We start from the raw sequence: 21,375 nt of genomic DNA on the forward strand, positions 1-21,375 counted from the left end.
TCATCGCCCATGAACACCCATCACTCTTCAAAGACATTTGTTAACATGCATCTCAATCGTAACATCTTTGTGTAATGCATGCGCTGTAGGAATTCTTACCTACACGCAGTAGCAAAACATCATTATACTCTGTGAACATTGGCATTGCCTGCAGCTGTAAATCAGGCTCATTACGTAATTCCATAATGCCTCAGAAAACAACTAGATTTGGCCATACACACAGTGAATATGACAGCAAATTATTTTACTTCAATTTGGCTGCAACTCAGTCTGTTATTCCAAACACTTCAATCAACATCTTATCCAGACTGGACAGAATTCTGTTGTAAAAAAAGTACCATCAAGGAATACCATCAACAGCAATGAATAAGTTGGGGCACATCATCATCACAACAGTACAGTTAAAAAACAAGATTTTATTTCTTACCTGATAAATTAGTTTCTCTGGGGTCCATGAGGAACACTGGATAGTCCATGGGGTATAGTTGGTGCTGGAGGAGTCTGGACACTAGGAAGATAACTTTCAGAGCAGACCAGACTTCTTCTCACCTATACACCTCCCTCTGCCCAGGGCAGACAGTTTACATCTAGCAAAGGCCAAGCAGAAGACCAAGCTCACAAACACATCCACACGCAAGGATCAGGTGACGCAAACCTAAATGCAATCCAAGAAAACCAGGATCGAACGGGAGGAAGTCCTGTGTCCTCAATGGTATCAGAGATACAGATTTGTCAGGTAAGACTCTAAATCTTATTTTCTCTTTCAGCAAAGGGGGGACATTGGAAAACCATAGGGACATTCCTTAGCTTTCCACCAAGAGAGGGAAATGCTCCTTAGCTGCATAGAGGAACTTTTGTCCTAAACCTGCATCCCTGGAGGCAAAGTAATCAAAATGGTAGAACTGTATAAAAGTGTATGCTGAGAACAGAGTATCGATCCTGCAAAATTGCTTTGCTAGGGCTCCAAGCTGTGCTGCCCATGAGGAACCATCCGACCAAATAGAATGGGCGACAACCGAATGAGACACTGGATGGCTAGCCAAAATGTAAGCTTGACAGATGACCATCTAACAACTGTTTTCCCGAAAGCGGGCCAACCTCTCTTGACCATGGAATATAGGACAAGGAGGGAGTCCGACAGTTGAAAGTTCTTAGACCTATTCATAGAAAAGTGGAGGGCACGTAAAATGTCCAAGGACCCTAGAGACACTTGGGAATCTCTGTTCGATTTGAACAGCAGTCACCTCATCAGCCCCACTTTTCCAAAATTTACAAGTGATTATTGCTACATTAGAAGGAGCCACCATTAGAAAAAGGATTCTCCAAGTGGCTGTCCAGTCTTAAATATTCTCATCTCCTATTGATGTTTGCAACAATTTTGTTCACTTATGCAGATGGAGAAAAGGGGAAACAGAGGGGTATATGCAATTGTGGTCAAATTCACGAAAATGTCGAAAAACGGGACATTTTCGCCAAAAAAATTCGACAATGCAATTCAGTACTTTCCGTCAAAAAAACGGACTTTCCAAATTCGACTTTTTGAAAATCGACATTTGTCAAATTCGACATTTCTGCAATGGTACAAATGCGGCAATTCGCAAAAAGTATATTCAATTGAAGTTTGGAAATTCGACAACAGTGCTTTTAGACAGTAAATTCGTCATTTTCAATCCGCCACACTTTGGTGGCGGAATCTAATAAAAAAAATTAAAAACATGTTTTTTTTGGTGTTTTTTTTATTGGTAATAGCATATCTATTTATATTAGAAGGGATTAGGTACTTGGTTTGTCTATTTTGGAGGCACAAGTATTATTTATATATTTTTTTAAATATTATTTTTATTTTTTTATTTTTTTTTAAATGGAATGGTAAAAATCAGAAAAAAAATGGCGTGGGGTCCCCCCTCCAAAGCATAACCAGCTTCGGGCTCTTCGAGCCGGTCCTGGTTCTAAAAATCCGGGGGGGAAAATGACAGGGGATCCCCCGTATTTTTAAAACCAGCACCGGGCTCTGCGCCTGGTGCTGGTGCAAAAAATACGGGGGACAAAAAGAGTAGGGGTCCCCCGTATTTTTTACACCAGCATCGGGCTCCACTAGCTGGACAGATAATGCCACAGCCGGGGGTCACTTTTATACAGCGCCCTGCGGCCGTGGCATTAAATATCCAACTAGTCACCCCTGGCCGGGAAACCCTGGGGGAGTGGGGACCCCTTCAATCAAGGGGTCCCCCCCCAGCCACCCAAGGGCCAGGGGTGAAGCCCGAGGCTGTCCCCCCCCATCCAAGGGCTGCGGATGGGGGGCTGATAGCCTTGAGAAAATTGAAAGAATATTGTTTTTTCCAGTAGTACTACAAGTCCCAGCAAGCCTCCCCCGCAAGCTGGTACTTGGAGAACCACAAGTACCAGCATGCGGGAGAAAAACGGGCCCGCTGGTACCTGTAGTTCTACTGAAAAAAAATACCCAAATAAAAACAGGACACGCACACCGTGAGAGTAAAACTTTGGCCCTCATTCCGAGTTGATCGGTCGCAAGGCGAATTTAGCAGAGTTACACACGCTAAGCCGCCGCCTACTGGGAGTGAATCTTAGCTTCTTAAAATTGCGACCGATGTATTCGCAATATTGCGATTACTAACTACTTAGCAGTTTCAGAGTAGCTCCAGACTTACTCTGCCTGTGCGATCAGTTCAGTGCTTGTCGTTCCTGGTTGACGTCACAAACACACCCAGCGTTCGCCCAGGCACTCCCACCGTTTCTCCGGCCACTCCTGCGTTTTTTCCGGAAACGGTAGCGTTTTCAGCCACACGCCCCTGAAACGCCGTGTTTCCGCCCAGTAACACCCATTTCCTGTCAATCACATTACGATCGCCGGAGCGATGAAAAAGCCGTGAGTAAAAATACTTTCTTCATAGTAAAGTTACTTGGCGCAGTCGCAGTGCGAACATTGCGCATGTGTACTAAGCGGATTTTCACTGCGATGCGATGAAAAATACCGAGCGAACAACTCGGAATGAGGGCCTTTATTTCACACATGTCGACACACACACATACTTACCTATGTTCACACGCCGACCTCTGTCCACTTGTCCAAGTAGAATCCACGTGTACCTGTGAATAAAATTATACTCACCTGATCCAGTGTCCGGATTATAATCCACGTACTTGGCAAAAAAAAAAACCGAACACCAGGACCAAACGGACTGAAAGGGGTCCCATGTTTACACATGGGACCCCTTTCCCCGAATGCAGAGACCCCCCGTGACTGCTGTCACAGAAAGGTCCCTTCAGCCAATCAGCGAGCGCAACGTCCTGGCACTCTGCTGATTGGCTATGCGCGTCTGAGCTGTCAGACAGCGCATCGCAAAGCCTCTCCATTATATTCAATGGTGGGAACTTTGCGGTCAGCGGTGAGGTCACCCGCGGTCAGCGTCTGACCGCGGGTAACCCCACCGCTAACCGCAAAGTTCCCACCATTGAAACTAATGGAGGGAGCTGTGCGATGCGCTGTCTGCCAGCAGACGCACATCCAGCCAATCAGGAGAGTGCCACGAAGTAGTGCTTCCTGATTGGCTTAAGAGACCTTTCTGTGACCCGGGGGGGGGTCTCTGCATTCGGGGAAAGGGGTCCCATGTGTAAACATGGGACCCCTTTCAGTCCGTTTGGTCCGGGTGTTCGTTTTGTTGTTTTGCCAAGTACGAGGATTATTTTAAAAGATCCGGACACTGGATTGAGGTGAGTATAATTTTATTCACAGGTACACGTGGATTCTACTTGGACAAGTGGACAGAGGTCGGCGTGTGAACATAGGTAAGTATGTGTGTGTGTGTGTCGACATGTGTGAAATAAAGTTTTACTCTCACAGTGTGCGTGTCCTGTTTTTATTTGGGTATTTTTTTTGCAGTAGAACTACAGGTACCAGCGGGCCCGTTTTTCTCCCGCATGCTGGTACTTGTGGTTCTCCAAGTACCAGCTTGCGGGGGTGGCTTGCTGGGACTTGTAGTACTACTGGAAAAAACAATATTCTTTCAATTTTCTCAAGGCTATCAGCCCCCATTCCGCAGCCCTTGGATGGGGGGGACAGCCTCGGGCTTCACCCCCTGGCCCTTGGGTGGCTGGGGGGGGACCCCTTGATTGAAGGGGTCCCCACTCCCCCAGGGTACCCCGGCCAGGGGTGACTAGTTGAATATTTAATGCCACGGCCGCAGGGCGCTGTATAAAAGTGACCCCCGGCTGTGGCATTATCTGTCCAGCTAGTGGAGCCCGATGCTGGTGTAAAAAATACGGGGGACCCCTACTCTTTTTGTCCCCCGTATTTTTTGCACCAGCACCAGGCGCAGAGCCCGGTGCTGGTTTTAAAAATACGGGGGATCCCCTGTCATTTTTCCCCCCGGATTTTTAAAACCAGGACCGGCTCGAAGAGCCCGAGGCTGGTTATGCTTTGGAGGGGGGACCCCACGCAATTTTTTTTCTTCTTTTTTTTTACCGTTTTTTCCGTTTGTTTTTTTTTAAATTGGATCAAAAGCCGTCAAATCGGCCGTTTTTCGACAGCGGGACGGTCGAATCCGTTTTTTATTGAATATGTTGAATTCCGGCACCCACTTGCCGGAATTCGACGGTCGAATTGTGTCGAATTAAAAAACGGGAGAAAAATTGCCGCGATTCGCCGGTAATTGCATATACCCCAGAATGTATAATGTGTAACTCAACTAGGTAATAGTAAACTGGTAGTGGAGGAGTCAGTAGGATGTAAGCAGTGTAGTAAGTAATCCAAAGCAATGTTTAACACAATCATTTGCACCGCTAAATCAATAACATGTCCATTTTAAATCAGAAGACAGTTTGTATTTTAATATATAAAACAAATGTAAACATATGAAACCAAGTGAAAAACTGTATATATACAAATTGCTCAAAGATACTGTATCTAAAATACAATATTGTTTATAGGACTATACTGAAATAGGGAGCCCACATGGGTACAAATGTGTAACAAATATATTTACATACATATATCATATGAACAACATATATCTACTTACAGATATAACAGGTTTAAAACCCTGATAAGATTTTGGAAGTTTCTGCAATTTCTTAGCATATTTAATTGTATTTCATTATTTAAATTATATTCGGTGTTCAAACACATTTGAAATGTACAGTATTTAGCAAACCATTAGTTTTCAAAAATCTAATCCATATCGGTCACATACTGTAATAAGTCCAAGCAACCATCAATTAACAAATATTCTCTAGTTGCAGGAGTCACACAGGTCACAGCTGCTGTGCTTATACTTAGGAAAACAAGCAACATTCTTACAAATTGGCACAATCTATACCATTTAAAAGTATGCCAGAAAGGGACAGCTAATACATAAACTGGTTTGTTCTTTTCTGGAAGGCAAACGGACAAACAAACCATGCTTGGCGATAGGAGAATAGTGTCCATTTCTAATCACATTCTGTAGTCTTCAACAATAATGGAGATGGCACTCGCCCCACGTCACTCCCCACGTCTCTGGCACTGTAGATGCATGTCATACTACAGAAGGGTTTGGCTGTGCGTGAATACATCCAGGGCAACAGTGTAGAGAATCGTGAATAAACAAGTCACACTCCACACAGAATACACCCTGACAAACCAGGCAAATGTAAACCTAGAAGAGAATAAAGAGAAATTAACATGACATAACATAGCAGCAAACTCAAACCACTATAGGAAGAGAAAGAGTAAATCTATCTATATGGTGACAGAAACTTCCTTATCCTGCGCCAAAACAGAGTACTAGGAGATCAGCTGCTACTCCAACAGAGTCCCCTGTTAGAAGGACTAGAAAATAGGTATGGCGAAGAAAATCGCGAGCGCTTGTGAGGCTAGGAGGGGCCGCTATGTGTACCTTTCAACAAATACACATTATATGTATATATATATATATATATATATATATATATATATATAGGAAATATTGTATGTACACACACAGTTTAAAAGTGTTGTTCTACTGTTTGGGAGAGTTTGACTAATTACCATAAATAAATGTACCCCCTTCCCTATTAATAACCCTTACTTTTACCTGATTAGGTCCTTTCTCTGAGATCCCTAAACTGTGTGATGTTAGAAATACCATAAGAAATCTGACACCCATCTAGCAGGCCTGATTTGGAGAAAACAAAAAGACAATGATCTTCTGAGCTCACCGGCTAGAACCAGAAGACTTTGGCATGAGTTGGTCAGTTAACATATAGTATGATATGTGTACAGTAACTAACATTCCCTGCTTTTAATACAGTTTACAGCTTGAGGTAGCAGTAATGTGGGTAAGTACAGGTGGTGCACAATGTGGTCACACCCCTCTTGCACTCTAGTCTTCATTTTATTTTCATTAAACACTTGTGGTAGAGCACAATCCTATAGAGCCAGATTTGAAGTAGCAAAACAGGATACTGTGTTGGCTCTTATCACACAGGAACCATTACTTAGGTAGCCTGATGATAGAGACAGGGAGCTATCCATTCAAATGACAAATTTATGTGTTGGGACAATTTCTTTAGGGTCCTGGAAAACAGAGTACATATGAGTAAGTGGTAGTCCGTAGTTGGTTTATAACACCTAAAGGACAATCCCTGTTTTGCAAGACGGGGTGCAACAATCAATATTAAAGGATCTAATGGTCTAAAAAAGTTGTTATACCAATTAAAGCCCATCATCCTGACTACAAATAACCTCAACTTAGAATACATGTACTGTAGCCACGCTGTGCTAAATAATTAGCTTAAAAGAATATTGGTAAAATGCAATAGCCCTTGATTTACCAACTGTTTCAGCATTTTTGCTGTAGGATATAAAGCATTTTTTTTCTTTAAGGCAATACTAGGCTAGTTATGACTCTAAAAATATCGCCGCTTCATGGGCCTAATTCAGACCTTTTCGCTCCTCTGCATTTTTGCTGAGGTTTACCATCAGATAGCCGCCGCCCCTTGGGGAGTGCAAGTGTGTGAATGCATGCATACGCCATGCAAAAACTTAGCCAAACAGCGAGCAGCTGCAAATCCGTTCGCAACTCACTCACCATCTAATGATTTTTCCATTCTGTGCGTAGCCCAGGACTTAGCCCTACACTGCGAAAGAAACTGGCTGATCGGGGCCGGAGCTGACGTCACACACCCACCCTGAAAACGCTTGGGAACGCCTGCGTTTTTCCTGACACTCCAAGAAAACGGCCAATTACCACCCACAAATATCCGCTTCCTGTCAATCACCTTGCGTACGCCTAACGATCAAAATTTTCGCACCATTCTGTCGCTGTTTGGGCCCACGTGTGCACACTGCAGTGCATGCGCAGTCATTCGATAATCGGCCGCTGTGCGTTTTCACACAACAGTGATCAGGTCTGAATTATGCCCCAAATCCCATGGCAAAAATCCAAGAAAAACTGGCACTGCTGTTAAATCAGAGTATATTGCATAATTGCAAAAAATTAATTAGTTCAAGTTGGAAATGCATTTCCATGACAGAGTAAAAAGGAACACACTACAGACTGTTGAGTACACACATTACAGTCCACAAATAACAACAAGTTGATACCAGCAAAGGAATGAAGGGAATAAGTGCATATAAATGAAAAACTAGATGTTCCCACAGATGGTACTTATTTTGTCTACTAGTGTCTTATGGGTATACGTTTAAGATACCAGCTGTTGGTATCCCGGCAGCCAAAATACCGATACAGGAATCCCGGCACCCATCAGACAGCTCATGATCCCAACGGTAAGTATAGCCAGGAGGTTTAGGGTTTGGCAGCAGGAGTTAGATAGAGGTACCACCCGTGGTAAGGGGGGGTGGGGTTAGACTGCGGATGGGGGGGGGGGGGTAAGATTTAGGCTCCAATTGGGAAGGGTTAGGGTTAGACTGGAAAGTGGAGGTTAGGTTTAGGCACTAAGGAAGGATATCCGGGTTAGGCACTAACGGGGGAGGTTAGGATTAGGCTGCGGTAAGGGAGGGTTAAGGTTGGGGTGGGGAGGGGTTAAATACTTACCTCACCCCTGTCGGGATCTTGACCAGCGGGATGCCGGCGTTGGTACTGTGACCGCCGCCATCCCGGCTGCCGGGATCTTATGCATGCTTACTCTGTAGACTAGAGAAAATAAATGTTGATAAAATGCATCACTTGGTGATTAAATATATCAATAACCAGTTACTTCTGGGGCTTGGGAAGAACTCAATTACTTTTGGTGTTTATAATCACACTCCAATAGTGATTACCATAATGCAAGCATTTTCTTAACTGATAAATGCTTTTGTTTGATTCCATGGGGGACAATGGAAAACAATGGGCATAGGTTGAGCTGGAGGAGTCTGGGCACCAAAAGGTTAATCATCAAACCACCACAGACTCAACCTTCCTTATACCCCCCACCATCTGCCTACAGCTACCAGTTGATAATAGCAAAGGCCAAGGACAGTGTGTAGAAATAGAGGAGGAAAAAGGCCAGACACACAGAACATTCACACAAGGAGAAAGCCATGGCCCTGGATTGCCACAACTCAGGAAAAACAACCCTGAACAAGCCAGGGTCATTAGTGTGGGCGTCCAGTGTCCCTCGTGGAATCAGAGAAAAGGAGAAATAAAACAAAATCTCATGTTCTCTTTCATTCATAGGGCACACTGGAAAACAAAGGGACATTCCAAAGCTGTCCCCCTAAGGGAGGGAATGCATCTGAGCTGTGCGTAGGAACCTTCACCCAAAGTTAGCAGCTCTTGAGGCAAAGGTGTCAAAACTATAGAATTTTATGAAGATGTGAACAGGGGACCACGTAGCCGCTATGCACAGTTGCTCTGCCGAGGCCCCAATTAAGATGTCCATTAAACGCCCACGGACCTGGTCAAGAAAACCTCACCAAGTTCGAACCTGGTATGTTGGTCAAAGTGTATGGCTGCTAGATGACCGTTTTAATCCAACATGCCAGCATTTGATAGGCAGTAGTCCAGCCCCTCTTATTAATGTTGTAAAAGCACAGAAAGTGAATCCGATCAATGGAAATTTTTGAGTCCGTACCATGTTCAGGGAAGCGAGAGAAAAGCTCGGCCCCCAAAAAGCCTCCTCAGGAAGAGAAGGCGCCAAAATGTCCTGATTGATATCAAATTTGTGAACCACCTTCGGAAGAAAACCCAATTTGATGCGGAGGACCGCATGGTCAGGATAGAAGTTCACGAAAGGGGACTTTTGAGACAAGGCACTCAACTCCCATTGAGCAAAAGATATCTCAAGGAGGAACATCATCTTCCAGGTGAGTCAGCAGAGGTCAAGATTCCAAGAGTTCAGAAGGAGAGAGACTGGAGAGCTTTTACCAACCAAAACCATATTGCACGGGTACACCGGAGGAAGTACCGCTTGAAGAAAGGTCTGGACGGCCAGTAGAAGAACAATTCTGTGCTGAAAAAGAACAGACAAAGCAGAGAACTGAACTTCGAGGGAAAAAAAGACAGAGATAGAAGTCCAAGCCTGACTGTAAAAAGGATAAAACCCTAGAAAGGCGGCTCCAGCTGTCGGACTGAACACCAGGTAAAATAGGCATGCCACACTTGATAATAGGCTCTTGACAACACTGGTTTCTTTGCGCAAAGCATGTTGCATGGGATAAACATAAGGATATCCTTACAAAGAAATAAGGATCAAATAAGGTTTGTGATAAAAAATATGGTAAAAAAAAAAAAAAGGGGCAGACTAGATGGGCCAAGTGGTTCTTATCTGCCGTCAAATTCTATGTTTCTATGCTCACCACAGAGCCAGATAAATCCCTAGCTTTCAAAAGGGCTGTTTCAACAGCCATACCATCAAAGACAGGCAAAGGAGATACGGATGTAGGCCCTAGGACAAGGATCCGGCTTGAGAGGCAGGCACCAAGAGGGAGCAGAGCCACTGACAGGCGCCGAGTACAAGGCCCTGCATGACAAGCCTGGAGCCACCATAATGGCCAATCTGCCCTCCCATCTTTAGCTTGCGGAGGACTCATGGCATCTGAGAGACTGGCGAAAAAAGATAGTTGAGAGGGAATGTCTATGGAACGGACAAGTGCATCCACTAGAACAGCTTCTGGGTCCAAAGTCCTGTATCAGTACAGTACTAGTTATTGTGACAAAAGGTCATCATGTTATGATGGGATGCCCCAGCGATCTACCAACTGATTGTAACATGGAGAAGAGGGGGAGAGAGCATTGCCCTTTCTGAACATCCTACTGACTGAGATAGTCTGCTTCCAAGTTTTAGACTCCTGGGATGCAAACTGCTGAGGGAGCGGGAAGGAATTGTTCCACCAAATGGAGACATTTGGTGACTTCTCCCTGGCTTTGAGTGTCACCCTGATGATTGATGTACGGGACTTGGTAATGTTGTCCGATTGGACATTAATCACATTACCCTGAAGAAGTGGCCTTGCCTAACCTTGGTAAATCGCTCGGAGTTCCAGATTTTTGATTGAATGTTGGGATTCTTATGCAGTCCATTGACCCTGGAATGTGAATTGGTGAGTCACAGTGCTCCACCCTCTCAAACTCTGTTTATTGGAAGCATCAATTCTGGAACCAAAAGGGGACATTACTTGTTCAAGTGGGAGGACAGAAGCCACCATAGCAGAGAGTAGTGCACGTCCTGTGATAAGGAGAGAAGTTGACACCAGAGAAGGTCAGATTGGTTCCATCTAAAATGGATTTCCATCTGGAGGCAAGCAAAAATGTACTAAAACTATGAGTTTTCTCCTATAAATCACAAATCTTGTCCCTCGAGAGGAAAAACCCTCAGGGACCAAGTGTTCAGCAAAGCCATCAGGTGAAGCATCCTTTGAGACATGCACATGCTAGACTGATGAGCAAACCATGCATCTGGAGGACCTGAACTGTCAGAAGGCGATGTGACTGAAGGTTGAGTGACAGTTGAGCCACGAGGAGGTCTTTCAGGTCTACGACGATCTGGCTCCTGTGAAAACGAAGGTCAGTGCCATTACCAACAAGACCTTTGTGAAAACATAAGGTGCTGTTGAAAATCCAAACGGTAAGGCACAAAACTGACAATGATCAGATAGAACAGCAACGCAGAGAAATCATTGTTGCTCCTCCTGAATGGGAATGTGTAGATAAGTGTCCTTGAGATCCAGGAATGCCAGGAAATCGCCCAGTTTCACGGACTGCATGATGGACCAGAGGGATTCCCTATATATCCGGGGAACCTTGTGGAAGACATTTAGAGACTTTAAGTAGAGGCCTTGGCAGAACGTGCCAACCGGCTTCTGTACGAGGAAGAGATTGATAAGGCGGAACTGGGGGTATGAAGTCAGAGGCAAAAAGGGCCCTGATGGAACTCCTGAAATGCCTGTTTTGATGAGATCGAGAGGCAGACTCATTGTGAAGAACTGATCTGGAGGTGCCTCACAGTTGTCTAAATCATAACCTCACAAGACAATACTGTGCAACCACAAGTTGCAAAGCCATGACTCAGAAAAAAGCATAAGACAGCCACCAGCCTTGGCACCCCTAGGTTGGAGTCCACCTAGTCATGCATCTACCAGAGAAGGCGTTTCCTATTTTGCCCTGTCCAAGAAAGGCAAGGGATAAATAAAATCATGAAACAGATGGGGCCTCCCTCCTCGTTGCAGTTTCTCCGCTTAAACTGAGCATTTCAGAGAGGCTCGTTCAGGTGCGACAACATACACAGCATGCAATACACATATTCACCACTGGGTGGCTAATGCTCCACTAATACAGTACTGTAGAGTGAATAGCGGCGGATGGATACACAGTACAGTACAGTAGTCGTACTGTAATAGTGTACTCTTAGCAAGCTCTGGCAAAAGGCAATCAGGAACTTGAAGTGTATAACGCAGTGGTACTCAGCCTCGGTCCTCAAGTACCCCCAACAGTTCATGTTTTCCAGGTCACCTAGCAGTTGAACAGGTGTATTCATTACTCACTGAAACATTTTAAAAGACCCATTTCAAAAGGTGGAGCAAATTATTTCACTTGCAATCCTGTGAGACCTGGAAAACATGAACTGTTGGGGGTACTTGAGGACCGCGGTTGAGAACCACTGGTATAGCGTACTGTAAATAAAGGGACGCTGTAGAAAATATTCATTCTCTGTCAGGACCAAAAAAATTAATCAATATAAATAAATAAAAATAGTGTATACAGACGCAAACTTATGTGTTAAAGCAATGGTCCATTGCTCAATCTCATAAAGATGAGATTCTCGTAATTTGAAAAGTCACACTTGTATATTTGTGTACTAAGTAGCACCTAAAAAAAAAATTCTAATTTTGACTGTATATCTGTGTGCATATCTGAGACTGTATACAAAGTATGACAGAACTTGTTTTGGCAAAATTAGAGAAAAACTGTGGCTGCTAATCTTTACACAGGTATACTATATAATTGTGTGTCCTTTTCGGGAATCAAAAACTAGTTCACAGTCATGGCAAGCATCGGTGATACCATTATGCCAAGCTGTGCAGAACTCTGAACTGTGCTTTCTTTGTGTGCATTGGAGATGCTGAGCCAATCTACAGATGTGTCCTCTTACATCATTCCTGCAGTCCTTGAAGTCACACCATGCCGCAGCGGGACTCAGTAGCGTCAATTGTCTTTGTTTGCAGTTTTTTCCGCGAAAATGCGTCTTAGACACAAAGTAATGTAATCTGATGCACAAGCAGCTTCTACTGATTTAAATGATGTTCAGCATGCCTATATTCTGTGTGTGACTGCAACTGTATTTGCATACAAAATGCTCTGCTACTGTACAGTGTTTTCCTGGAGAACACTGAAGTATAATTTCGGATGCAGATAGAGCCGCTATTACACACAGAATATAGCCATGCTGCATATGATTTTAATCAGCAGAAGCTGCTTGTGCGTCCTATTCACATAGCGATGCATAGAAGATGCATTTATGGCAAAAATAAAGACGTCCGACATTAGCAGCGATGCCTGGCAACTGATGGCTCACTCACTCCAGGCATCTCTCGATGTCTTGGTGCATGCACAATGCTAATATGCCTTACAAAGGAATGTGCCTTCTGTGTTCCCTTCCCCCAATCAAAGGCAGTAGGAGCCATTCACTTACATACAGTAGTGTACCGGCTGTGTTGTGTTTGTCATTTACTAAGCAGTACACACAGTCTGCGAAATCACAAGTCTCACAGGGGTGGTATTGGAGCTGGGGGATGCTGCCTATTAAAGCAATGGGGAGGCCCAGGAAGAAGTACAGCAAACTCAGTCTCAAAGATAAGACTCTCGTAATTTGAAAAGTCACACTTGAATATTTGTGCACTAAGTAGCACCTACATTTTATTCTAATTTTGACTGTATATCTGTGTGCATGTTTGAGACTGTATACAAAGTATGAGAGGACTTGTTTTGGCAAAATTAGAAAAAACTGTTGATGCTAATCTTTACACAGATATACAGTACAAGTTTGTCCTTTGCGGGAATCGAACCCTAGCTCACAGGCATGGTAACCATCGGTGATACCACTATGCCAAGAGAGATATGGAGACAGGTGACTGACACCTGCAGTGACATAGTGATGTTGCTCATTGTTATTTTTTTTTTTTATAGTGCTGTGTGTCCCAACTCTATTGCTGATTGTAATTATTATTTTATTCTTTTAGAGAGCTGTGTAGAACTCTGAACTGTGCTTTTCTTTGTGTGCATTGGAGACGCTGAGCCAATCTACAGATGTGTCCTCTTACGTCCTTGCTGCAGTAACGCTAAACAGCCCATGAAGTCACACCATGCCGCAGTGTGCTCTGTAGCGCTGATCGTGGGTTTTTTCCCAGCGAAAATGCATCTGTAAGATGCATTTACAGCAAGAAAAGACGCCCGGCATTAGCAGAGCTGCCCGGCAAATGATGGCTCACCCAGAAGCCAAAGAAGGCACATTCATTTGTAAAGCCTGATAGCATTGTGCATGCACCTAGAGATCAAGAGATGACTGGCATGAGTGAACCGTTATTTGGTGGGCAGCTCTGCTAACCCCACGCACGTGCAATGGTGAATTCCACAAGCGACATCTAGTGGATGATCACTGTTATTACTCTCACCGGTAATGTCATACGCCTTTCTAAGCTCTATGCGCCACCCTGCGACAAAACATGCTGCCTTGCAACCAGGCACACTGCGACTCCGTGATCGGGACAAACGCCATAGACGGTATAGATGAGCGAGGCTTCATCTGTATATTTAAAGACTTGGAAACGCCTATTTGGACAAGTCCAGGTTTCCACAATAAGATCCTCAAGATGAGCGAAAGAAGGGAAAGTAACAGTCTACTTTCATTTGAAGAAAGCTACCTCCTGAGAAGGTGTACTATCAGAATTCTTAAAAAAGTAAGGTTGATTTGACCATGGTACTTAAAGCTTCCATATTAACTGAAATAGATTGGTCATCATCATGTACAGAGGACAACTATGTCCGAATCTTGTGGAAATTCTTCCTACACTGGTGAAGAAATGTCAACAGCAAGACTGACTGTAGGAGGGTTGACATAGGACATTTAGATGGTCTCTGGAGGAAGTTGGAGTTGGAGAACTGCATAAGACCCTGTAGGGACTGGGATAAGCCCTGTACCCACGGCAGCTCCACTATTGCTAGTTGGAGAGCTACTGGAAATCCGAAGGGACCAGAAGTAGGTGCAACAATTGGAGATAACCTGGAAGAACAGAATTGTTTCGCTAGTTCCAGCATTGCCTAGGGTAAGATGGAAGCCCACACGGCCACCTGGGAGGACCCAAGTGCTGTGGAGCCTGAAAAGCACTGCTCACAAAGTGCCCCTCGTGATTCTACATAACTTACACTTGAGAATACGTTTACAGTTGTTGCCAGAACTATATTTGAGCATAGAAGCGTCTTTCTCCTGGGCAGTCTTTGAGGAATTATTCCTTGGCAGACATATCGGCATACCAACAGGGAAACACACAAAAAAAAGCATGCAAAGTGGACCACCTATGCGGGAAATAGTGCACTACTGGAAAACCTCTAAACAAACATTCCTAGGAAGGAAAGAACTGGGCAACGGCTCCTTCCAGATGGCCAATTAAAGGGATTTGCCCCCAAGTTAATGGCATTCCCATGCAATTAATGGCCCTGGTGGTCCAGTAGGCAACTGGATGTAATACCGCCAATGAGTCGTCCCCTCCTGCAGCCTTCCCCGCTGTTGTGCCTCGTTGAGCAACTTACCTGTTGCCCCTGTGCTCTGGCCACAGCTGTGTCCACACACTGTGCTACAGGGATCTGCCTGAGCAGCTGACTCTGCTGCTAGTTCTTGGGACAGCGAAGCAGGGTCCTAATGGAGCAGCCGGAGTGAGCCTTGCGCCTGAAGTGGAGCCGCCAACTGCCCAAGTGAAAGTAATTCTAAATTGAAATAAAAAGAACAGCAGCTACAAAAAAATGTGCCCAGCTCCTAGCACACCAAAAAAAATGGTGGCTACAGGCAGGGAGTAGGGTATAGAGGAGAAGAAGCGTATGCTGGATGGAAGATTAAACTTTTGGTGCCCAGACTCCTTCAGCTCCAGCTATACCATCATTTCCAGTTTCCCCCATGGATGAAAGGGAAAAACATGTACAGGCTGCTGTGTATTTCCCGGATGAAGGATCCCAGGTAGAAGGACTTTGATAAATATAAACAGGCTGAACTGGATGTTCTACACATGATGGATGTTGGAAGGATATTAAGAATTGAGTGTACAACACGATACAGGGTCATCACAAATGTTAAAAGAGGAGATGAAAATAGGATTTTAATACCTACGGGTAAATCCTTTTCTCGTAGTCCCTAAGGGATATTGGGTAAAACTAGTACGATGGGGTATAGACGGGGTCCAAAGGAGCCAGTGAACTTTAAATTTCTTCAACTGGGTGTGCTGGCTCCTCCCCTCTATGCCCCCTCCCACAGGCAGTTATAGGTAAAAATGTGCCAAAGGAGAAAGGACATATATGAGAGAAGGAATATGATAAAGGGTGGTGAGATTTACACACCAGCACACCACAAACATAACAACCAGCAACGGCTGTCAACAGCAACAGCTGAACAGGTAACCACAGAACAAGAACCTGCAGAAAAAACAACGCACTGAGGCGGGCGCTCAATATCCCTTATGGACTATGAGAAAAAGATTTACCGGAAGTTATTAAAATCTTATCTTCTCTAGCATCCATAACGGATATTGGGGAAAACTAGTACGATGGGGACGTCCCAAAGCCTCCAGTACCGGCGGGAACATGCGGAGACTGCTGCAGCACCGACTGCCCAAACTTGGTATCAAACTTGTAGAGCTTCACAAAGGTGTTCTTCCCTGACCAGATAGCAGCCCAGCATAGTTGCAAGGCTGAGACTCCACGGGCAGCCGGCCAGGAAGAGCCCATTGATCTTGTAGAGTGGGCCTTCAGAGACAGGTAAGGCTGCCGACACATAGGCCTGTTGGATAGTAAGCTGAATCCAACGAGCAATGGACTGCTTTGAAGCAGGACAACCCTTTTTCTGCGCATCATAGAGCACGAAAAGGAATGCGTCTTTCTGACCCTAACTGTGCACTTGACATTGATCTTCAAGGCACGCACAGCATCCAATGCCTCCAGATCAGCAGAAGCATCAGAACTTGACAGAATTACAATAGGTTGATTCAGGTGAAACGCGGAGACAACCTTCAGCAGGAAGGCCCCCAATTATGAGATGCGTCTAGCAGAAACCAGGGCCAGTAACATCACCGTCTTTCACGTGAGATACTTGTCTTCTACCGTCATCAGAGGTTCAAACCAGGAGGACTGTAGAAATTTCAACACAACATCCAACTGCAAGAAGGTCTGAACTTCCGGCAACACTGCCAATTTTTTCTGAAAGAAAATTGAGAGAGCTGAAATCCGGACCTTAATGGAACCCAGACGTAAGCTCTTATCCACACCAGCCTGCAGGAAACGGCGGAAACGCTTGAACCATGGTTGCAATAACCTTCTTGGAAAGGCCCTTGTGAGCTAGGATGTTCCGCTCGACCTCCATGCCGTCAAATGAAGATGGCGTAAGTCCGCGTAGATGAACGGTCCTTGTTGAAGATCTCTTCTGAATGGTAGAGGCCAAGAGTCTTCAACGGACATAACCAGTGCGCCCACTGCCCTCGCCTGAGGGTCCCTGGTCCGTGAGCAATACCAGGGAAGTTTCTTGTTGAAACAAGAAGCCATCATGTCTATTTGTGGGCAACCCCACTGGTCGATGATCTGCTGCAACACCAGATGGTGAAGCCCCCACTCCCCCGGGTGGATATTGTGAAGACTCAGGAAGTCCGCCTCCCAGTTGTCCACACCCGAATGAAGATTGCCGACATGGCTCTTGCATTTCTTTCTGCCCAGGGAGTATCTTTGACACCTCTCGCATGCAGGCTCTGCTTTTTGTCCCTCCTTGTCGATTGATATAAGCCACCGCTGTGGCATTGTCTGACTGTGCCTGGATCGAGTGAGCCTTGAGAAGGGGAGAGGCCTGAAGCAGAGCATTGTAGATAGCCCAGAATGTTGATCGGAAGGAGGGCCTCGTGGGCTGACCACCTGCCCTGGAACTGTGCCCCTTGGGTGACAGTTCCCCATCCTCGTAGACTTGCATCCGTCGTGAGGAGGGTCCAATCCTGAATCCCGAAACTCCGTGCTTCCAGGAGATTGGAGGACTGAAGCCACCACAGGAGGAAAATCCTGGCCTGAGGTGACAGCTGAATCATCCGATGCATCTGGAGATGTGATCCGGACCACTTGCTCAGGAGATCCAACTGAAACGTTCTGGCATGGAACCTCCCATACTGAATTGCCTTGTAGGAGGCAACCATCTTCCCCAACAATCTTATGCAGAGATGTATGGACACCCGAGTAGGTCGGAGCACCATTCGGTCAATCTCCTGAAGTGCTGTCACCTTGTCCTCTGGTAGAAACACTTTCTGTGCCACAGTACCGAGCAACATCCCCAGGAACAGGAGCCTCTGAGTTGGCTCCAGGTGGGACTTCTTTAAGTTGAGGATCCACCCATGGTCGGACAGAAGACGGATGGTGCGGTCGATATGGAGCAACAGAAGTTCCCTGGATCTTGCCTTTATCAGAAGATCATCTAGATAAGGCACCACATTGATCCCTTGGATCCGGAGTTGAAGCATCATCTCCGCCATCACCTTCATGAATACCCTCAAGGCTGTTGACAGGCCGAAAGGTAGTGCCTGGAATTGGAAGTGATCATCCAGCAGGGCAAACCGCAGGTACGCCTGATGAGGAGGCCAAATCGGAATGTGGAGATATGCTTTCTTGATATCCAAGGAGACCATAAATTCCGGTTCTTCCAGGCCCGCAATCACTGCATGCAGGGACTGCATCTTGAATACCATTAAATAAGGATTCAAGGATTTCAGATTCAGAATGGGTCTAACCGACCAGTCTGGCTTCGGCACCACAAACAGGTTTGAGTAAAACCCCTTGCTGCATTGCGGTAGAGGTACTGGAACAATGACGTGGAACTGGACCAATTTTTGGATAGCCTGTTGTAACATAACTTGCATATCTTCCAAAGCTTGATTTGAAAAATCGTTGGGGGGCGGAAGGGGGGGGGGGGGGGGGGGGAGAGTACTGTCGAACTCTAGCTTGTAGCCTTCAGAAACGAGCTCCTTGATCCAGGCATCCTGGCAGGAGATCTCCCAGTCACGGATGAAGTGGCGCAGTCGAGCTCCCACCTCGAGATCCCCTCTAGGGGTGGGTGGGCACCGTCATGCTGAGGCTTTAGTGGAAGCAGAACTGGTGGACTGTTCCTGAGGACTGGTAGTTGCAGGTTTCTGGACTTACCTCTGTTACCTCTAGCCGCACTGGAGGCACCTCTGGCCTTTGATCAAAATGTGCAAGACTGAAAGGACTGGACAGACAGTCCCGGATAGGAACGTCTCGCCGGCGTGGCCCCAGAGGGGAAAAACTAGGATTTCCCGGCAGTAACCTTGGAAATCCAGGCATCCAACTCAACCCCAAAAAGCCATTCCCCAGAAAAGGGGAGGGACTTCACATTACGTTTGGATTTTGCGTTCGCAATCCACTGAAGCAACCACAAGGCCCTGCGCGCCATCACTGCCATGGCCGACATCCGAGCATTTATGTTCCCCATCTCCTTGAGGGAATCACAAAGGACACGGGTGTTTCAGGATGAAAACCATGGTAACTAAGGGCATATACCCCGAGAGGCCCCCCTGAATTTGCGAGGCCCAAGAATTAATGGTATGGGTCATCCAGCAACCCGCAACGACCGGTCTTTGTGACAGACCGGCTGTAGTGTATATAGATTTTAGGATAGTCCCTATCTTTCTATCCCCCAGATCCTTCATAGAAAGGAGCCTGGGGCAGGCAGCACCGCCTTCTTAGACAGGTGAGAGACGGAGACATCCACCGCAGGGGGTTGCTCCCCAAATTTTCTACCTTGAGGAGCAAATGGGAAAGTGCGCAAAACCTTTTTGGACAACTTGGAATTTTTTGTCTGGATTTTTCCAGGCCTGTTTGAATAAGTCAACTAACTCTGGAGATACAGAGAAAGTGACATTGGGCTTGTTTTGTACAAAGAAAAACGACTGCTGTAAAGAAGCATCCTGTAGAGGGAGCTGTAACACATCCATTATAGCCAAAATGAGGGGTTCAATACCCTGAGTAGAATCGGGATCCCCACTAATGAGGTCCTGGTCATCCCCATCATCCTGGACATCATCTGTATCAGAGAGCAGAGCAGGTAATCCACGCTTCTGGGGACCTGTAGGAAGTGTGGGGGGGGGGGGGGGGTATCAGCCCTAGCAGCTAAATCTGCAACATCTTGTTGCAGTAGTTGAGTCTTCTGCACATTAGCAGTGAGCTGGGATGACATATCTGGCATCATAATTTTAAGAGACCCTAACCAGTGGGGCTCTGTACCCTCTCCCCCAGCCTCATTGCTCACAGGAGACAGAGTCATTAGACAATGGAGAGAATCTGGTGTGACAGATACTGCACAGCTTGTGCTTACCCATATTAGTCACAGTAAGTACAAACACACACTTACACACAGACAGTTATAATACAAGCCTGCTTTTCCTACTGTACATGAGTACACACACAGAGAGGGAGAAATACCAGTACACCCGGAGCTGCACAGCCCCAGTGAGACTGTCAGCTCTGTAATCACAATAACACCAATAAATGCAGTCCTGAATAGGCTCAGAATAGTGTACACAAGCGGCTCTCCCCTTAGCTACACCTTGTACCAATTTCCAGCGCGTCTGTGTGGCAGGCAGCGCTGAGTGTGTGCTGCTGATTGCTGCTGTAAGCAGAGAAAGGCGCCAAAACGCTGCTGGTCCCGCTCTGAGGAAGCTCCGCTCCCACCAATGGTGTCGGAGCTATACATATTATTTATACTGGCAAAATCTCCAATACGCTTAAAACCTCACACAAGTGCTTAGTTAAGCCTGTTTGAGCCAGTGTACTCACGGGGGATCCTAGCGGAATCCCCCAGGGAGGGTCCCGTACATCTAACCCGTGATCAGCCGCACTTTGAACCGGGTACCCCCTAGCGGGGCCCCCGGAGTGTACTCACCACCGCTGTCACCTTCAGGCAGCGTTAGGGGTGTGCGGCGTGCTGCGGCTGTGACAGCCAATGAAATTGAAGAAAACTCTGTGAAGCTGGAGAGATGTGCATCCTCTCCTGAGGGCACTTTTTTCTCAACTGCCTGTGGGAGGGGGCATAGAGGGGATGAGCCAGCACACCCAGTTGAAGAAAATAAGAATTTACTTACCGATAATTCTATTTCTCGTAGTCCGTAGTGGATGCTGGGGACTCCGTAAGGACCATGGGGATTAGCGGCTCCGCAGGAGACTGGGCACAAAAGTAAAGCTTTAGAACTACCTGGTGTGCACTGGCTCCTCCCCCTATGACCCTCCTCCAAGCCTCAGTTAGGATACTGTGCCCGGACGAGCGTACACAATAAGGAAGGATTTTGAATCCCGGGTAAGACTCATACCAGCCACACCAATCACACCGTACAACTCGTGATCTAAACCCAGTTAACAGCATGATAACAGAGGAGCCTCTAGAAAAGATGGCTCACTACAGCAATAACCCGATTTTTTTTTGGTAACAATAACTATGTACCAGTATTGCAGACAATCCGCACTTGGGATGGGCGCCCAGCATCCACTACGGACTACGAGAAATAGAATTATCGGTAAGTAAATTCTTATTTTCTCTAACGTCCTAAGTGGATGCTGGGGACTCCGTAAGGACCATGGGGATTATACCAAAGCTCCCAAACGGGCGGGAGAGTGCGGATGACTCTGCAGCACCAAATGAGAGAACTCCAGGTCC

The 21,375-nt window shown here is 46.0% G+C and overlaps 1 protein-coding gene across 1 annotated transcript in view; it reads right to left on the reverse strand.

Annotated features, from left to right (window-relative positions):
- Positions 1 to 4,820: 4,820 nt before the first annotated feature.
- Positions 4,821 to 21,375, reverse strand: part of LOC135059276 (general transcription factor IIH subunit 2) — a 118,429-nt gene continuing 101,874 nt past the window's right edge. The window contains exon 16 of the mRNA XM_063963894.1: positions 4,821 to 5,654. Within this exon, the coding sequence (XP_063819964.1) occupies positions 5,535 to 5,654 (120 nt within the window). The 3' untranslated portion in view covers positions 4,821 to 5,534. The remainder of the gene's footprint in view (positions 5,655 to 21,375) is intronic.

The sequence above is a fragment of the Pseudophryne corroboree genome, chromosome 1 (assembly GCF_028390025.1).
Source record: "Pseudophryne corroboree isolate aPseCor3 chromosome 1, aPseCor3.hap2, whole genome shotgun sequence".
Taxonomy (NCBI): domain Eukaryota; kingdom Metazoa; phylum Chordata; class Amphibia; order Anura; family Myobatrachidae; genus Pseudophryne; species Pseudophryne corroboree.